Source organism: Tachysurus fulvidraco, chromosome 17, assembly GCF_022655615.1.
Source record: "Tachysurus fulvidraco isolate hzauxx_2018 chromosome 17, HZAU_PFXX_2.0, whole genome shotgun sequence".
Classification (NCBI taxonomy): Eukaryota; Metazoa; Chordata; class Actinopteri; order Siluriformes; family Bagridae; genus Tachysurus; species Tachysurus fulvidraco.
Window position 1 is genome coordinate 20,442,628 of NC_062534.1, and position 4,281 is coordinate 20,446,908.

The following is a 4,281-nucleotide window of genomic DNA, read 5'->3' on the forward strand; positions in this document are numbered from 1 at the left end:
TAGATTTTAGAGCTGACTGGAAAAAAGTTTAGCTCTGGATCAGTCAGTTATATTATAGATATTGTAGTATGATAATATATTTAGCTTCAGTTTTATATCAGACCATTACATTTTATTTCTATCAGATACTAGTCGTTATGTTTTGACTCAATTTTAAATCAAATTTCAGTCCATTTCTCTCATTTTTGACAAAAAAAAAAATTGCACACCTGCTAATGTCCTGGGGTTGTGATACATGTGTGTAATTTTCTTTGTGTGTGTGTGTGTGTGTGTGTGTGTCTGTGTGTGTGTGTGTGTGTGTGTTAGAGCCTTGGAGGCTGACCGTTATAATCACATCACAGCCACGTATTACCTGCTCGGAGAACGCATCCTGCGGGACAAACCGGAGTCGAACGGTCTCAATCCAGAACAAAGACAGACACAGTGAGTCACGCAGATACCATCACACATACATAAGGCTGTCCTGAATAATAAAAATCACCCACACTGAAATACTCCTTTAAAGATCTTCTTATTCCACACTGCAAGCTTGTGTGTGATCAATAAGTATTGTGAAGGACGTTATAATATCGTATTGTACTGCATCACAAAATAATCCAAGGGCAAATGCAATTATATGTTACTATAATATACAACATTTATTCATTTCCCTCAACCTCGAAGGTTGGCAACGAAGTAGCCCTTAAGTGAAGAGATACAATTTGGATAGTTAAAGGGATTAGTTAGGATGCATGTGAACTAGTGTTTGCTGTCGTAAAGTCTCTGTCATCTTAACTGTGGGTGACAGTGTAATGGTTCATCAGAGCTTCCTCAAGGCCATGCACAGCCTTCTACCACAAGTAAGCGGAGGGAAAAATAAGCTTGCTTCTGATAACTTGAGGAGTTAGATTGTGAGATGTGGTACCCTAGCGGTTAAGGTGTTGGCGAGCCAATCCTACCTTCACCGAACTCCTGAGCACTGCTTTTACAGCCCTGCATAAGCATAATTATTCCCCAGTTCCTATTTTTGAGGGATGAGATGTGCAGCATTATTATCTGTGTTATTTCTTCAACAGAAGGCCCTTTTCAGAGCCTCTAGACCTGGTGGAAGGCCGGAGCCCTCAGGCGGATGTTCTCAGAGACGCTTCTTTGGCTCCTGTCACCCAGTTGGGTTCTGCGTCTCCAGGTTTCTCCCGACGGGGAGTGTGTGAGTCTGGAGACCTGCTGGCTCCCAAATCCAGCCGTCAGGACACATCCTTCAGTGACTTTGGCAGTCCCGGTTCATGCCTAGGTCTCAGTTTCCGCTCTGTACCTCCAGACCCACCTCCAGTGGTCAAAAGTCTTAGAGCTTTGCATCAAATTTGTGAAGAAGAGGAGGAAGAAGAGGAGGAAGATCAACCTGTTACACAGTGTAGCAAAGCGAGCCCGGTACCACCAGCAGCACCCCCTTTGGACACGTCTCCCAGACACTGTGAACTATCAAAAGCTCTAAGTGTCTCAGAGAAGCTTGGGGGAAGAGGACAGGAAAAGAGCAAGGGACATGAGTTTTGTGAAGCACAGGACGAGGAGCTTAAAGGAGACGCAGAGACAGTCACAGAGAAGAGTCAAGAGGATGTCACCAGCAAAACAGCAACAAACAACGAGGAGACGGCATCCCAGATAGAGAAGCACTCATATATAATTAAAGATAAGCAACAGATGGACCAAAGCCTTCAGAAAACCAGTGGAGCGCTACAAGCAGCCCGTGTTGAGAAGGAACACACCAAGGATACCAGGAAAGAAGGAAAAGCCCCTGACACAGCAGTGAATGAGAGACAGAAGGACCATAAGCAGCTAATTGAGCCTCCAGGAACTGGCAGGACTGAGGAGAAAAATCAAACCGAAGAATCAGACACAGCTAAACATAAAGAGCAGAACCTGAGTCTCCTGAATCTGGCTGAACCTCCGTCAGTAGCGCACACTGACGCCGACACGGAGGAACCAGGGAAATCAGTAAAAGCCTCAGATAAAGCAAAAAGTGAAGCACTGAATGACCCTCAGAAGATAGACAGATGTTCACCAGTGGCTAGGACAGAAAAGACTCAGGCTGAGGACCCAAGCAAAGCACGGAAATCTTCAGACAGTGCTGACGATGAGAGAAAGAAGGACCATCAGAAGAAAGCTGGACCTTTTCCAGCAGCAGAGATCGTAGATAAAAACCAATTTAAAGAACCCCAAAAAACAGGACGAGCCACAGACAAAACAGAAGATGAGGGTCATAAGACTCAGAGTCTTCAGAAGCTAGACAGATTTCAAGCACCACCAAGACTTGATCCTGTGCAGTGTTGCTGGGGCCAGAGCGAACTCTCAAACGATACACTAGAAGACAACAACAACACCCCGTCCAAGCCGAGGCTGCTCGACACCAGTGTCGTTTCAGCTCCCTGCGTTTCTCCACGATTCCTACCCAAAAATCATTGCGTGGACCTGAGACCAGACGGGGTCGAAACCCGTAAGGTGCCCGGAGAAGCCGAGAGGACGGAGGAGACGTATGGCAAACCTCAGCAGGATCAGCAGGGATCCAGGGATGCCAGCACAGACTCCAGCAAGAACAAGAACGTGAATCTGCGAGAGCGTCTGCTGCAGTTCCCACTCTGTGAGAAAGCTCTGTCGTTCAACATCCAGCCAACATCCAAAGAAAAGCTGCTTCCCTTTGCTCAGTATAACTGCTGCCATGTGCTATAGGGGAGACATCCGAAGCTGTCCAGACCTTTTTGGCATTCCACAAAGCTTGTCAACAGAGTTCCTGCTTTTCTTCCCTCTTTCCCAGTAATGGGTTTTTAAAAGACACAGCACTTGTCCTTGTCTCTTACTGTGATCTTGGAGGTGCTTTGGCCACACACACACACACACACACACACACACACACACACACACACACACACACACACACACACACACACACAAACACACACAGAGCCACATCTATTCACTGTAAACCCATAGCTTCCCATGCCCTTTACCCAGCATTCCCTGCTGCTTTCCTGTGTGGTGACTAACGTCGTAGCGCTGCTGTGTATATAGATATCTAATCCCTATCTACTTGCGATTTGTCCGATCTCAGTGACCTTTTATCAGAACTAGCGTATGTCTCGGGAGTATATGAGCCCCGTGAATTGTTTTTCACCGTAGCAGCTTCTTTAGAGCAGAGCTTTACCTAAAGAGATCTGAAGCATCAAGCGACACACATACGTAGGGCAAATGTTAAAGCAATGGTATGAGCGAAAAGCTCACGCTCGTATGAAAATGAAACAATATCCAATAAAGAAAGAGAAAATATTGCAATCATATCTGAGCGAGCACTTGTAGAACCACTGCTCCAGCGGCACATAACTTACCGCAGTCCGTCCTGTCCTTAGAGTTATAGCATACAGCGTACCGGAATACAAGTGGTCGATTTCATCAGTTATCTACGTAGATGCTATAATTGCAATACATTATCTGATATATCGTTGTCTTTCATGGGGTAGTTCATGGGAGATGAATATTTACGATATGGCCACACCCGTACAAAACCCGGCACCTTTCATTGTATTGCATCGAAACAGCTTTAAATCATTAGAGTTAAACCCGTCACTGGATCATTCACCACTAAGTTCAGATGTAAATCGGACGACCTCACGTAGATCCGTGCACACGAAACAAAAATATTAACTGAGAGCTACTAGGGTTTATGAACTCTTGATAAACAGGACTAATAACTGTATAGTTTGTTGAGTCTGGTACGGAGCTAGATTTCCTCAAAGCCTCGTAGCATCACTATCAGCTCAACGACATACAGTAGGCGCTCGCTCGCCGTCACGACACGACACGACACGTGTCCCCCCCCGTTCCACATGGCTGAGCGTGTGTTGGATTTCAGGATGCATGAAAGACATGCGACGCATTTGATCACATATACACGAGCATGCTACATTAGCACCGATCAAAGCAGTATTAGTACGACGCTGGCTGGTCCGACCAGGGAAAGACGTAGAACGTATCTGTGATACAAGAACTTGGACCGAGGTTATTTTGAAAGGCGACGAGAGAAGACTGGTCTTCCTGAAGCTTTTTTTTTTTTTTTTTTTCTCCATTTTTTGTTACAAATGTGTACATGGTTATTCTGGAAAATGTTACCATATCAGAGTCTTACTAGGGGGATGGTGGAAACATGGTGACTGCATATCATTCATCATTTTTATTTGTATTTTATTTTTAAAAACTTCACTTTTTATTTCATTTTATTTAAGAGGACCATCATAAGAGAGTGAGACTGCCTTG

General features: G+C 45.0%; 1 protein-coding gene across 1 annotated transcript in view; it reads left to right on the plus strand.

The window, feature by feature from the left end:
• The window catches only part of snrkb (SNF related kinase b), a 26,689-nt gene extending 22,779 nt beyond the window's left edge, over positions 1 to 3,910 (plus strand). The window contains exons 5-6 of the mRNA XM_027135742.2: positions 307 to 423; positions 1,056 to 3,910. Coding sequence (XP_026991543.2) covers positions 307 to 423; positions 1,056 to 2,703 — 1,765 coding nt within the window. The 3' untranslated portion in view covers positions 2,704 to 3,910. The remainder of the gene's footprint in view (positions 1 to 306; positions 424 to 1,055) is intronic.
• The last annotated feature ends 371 nt before the right edge of the window (positions 3,911 to 4,281 follow it).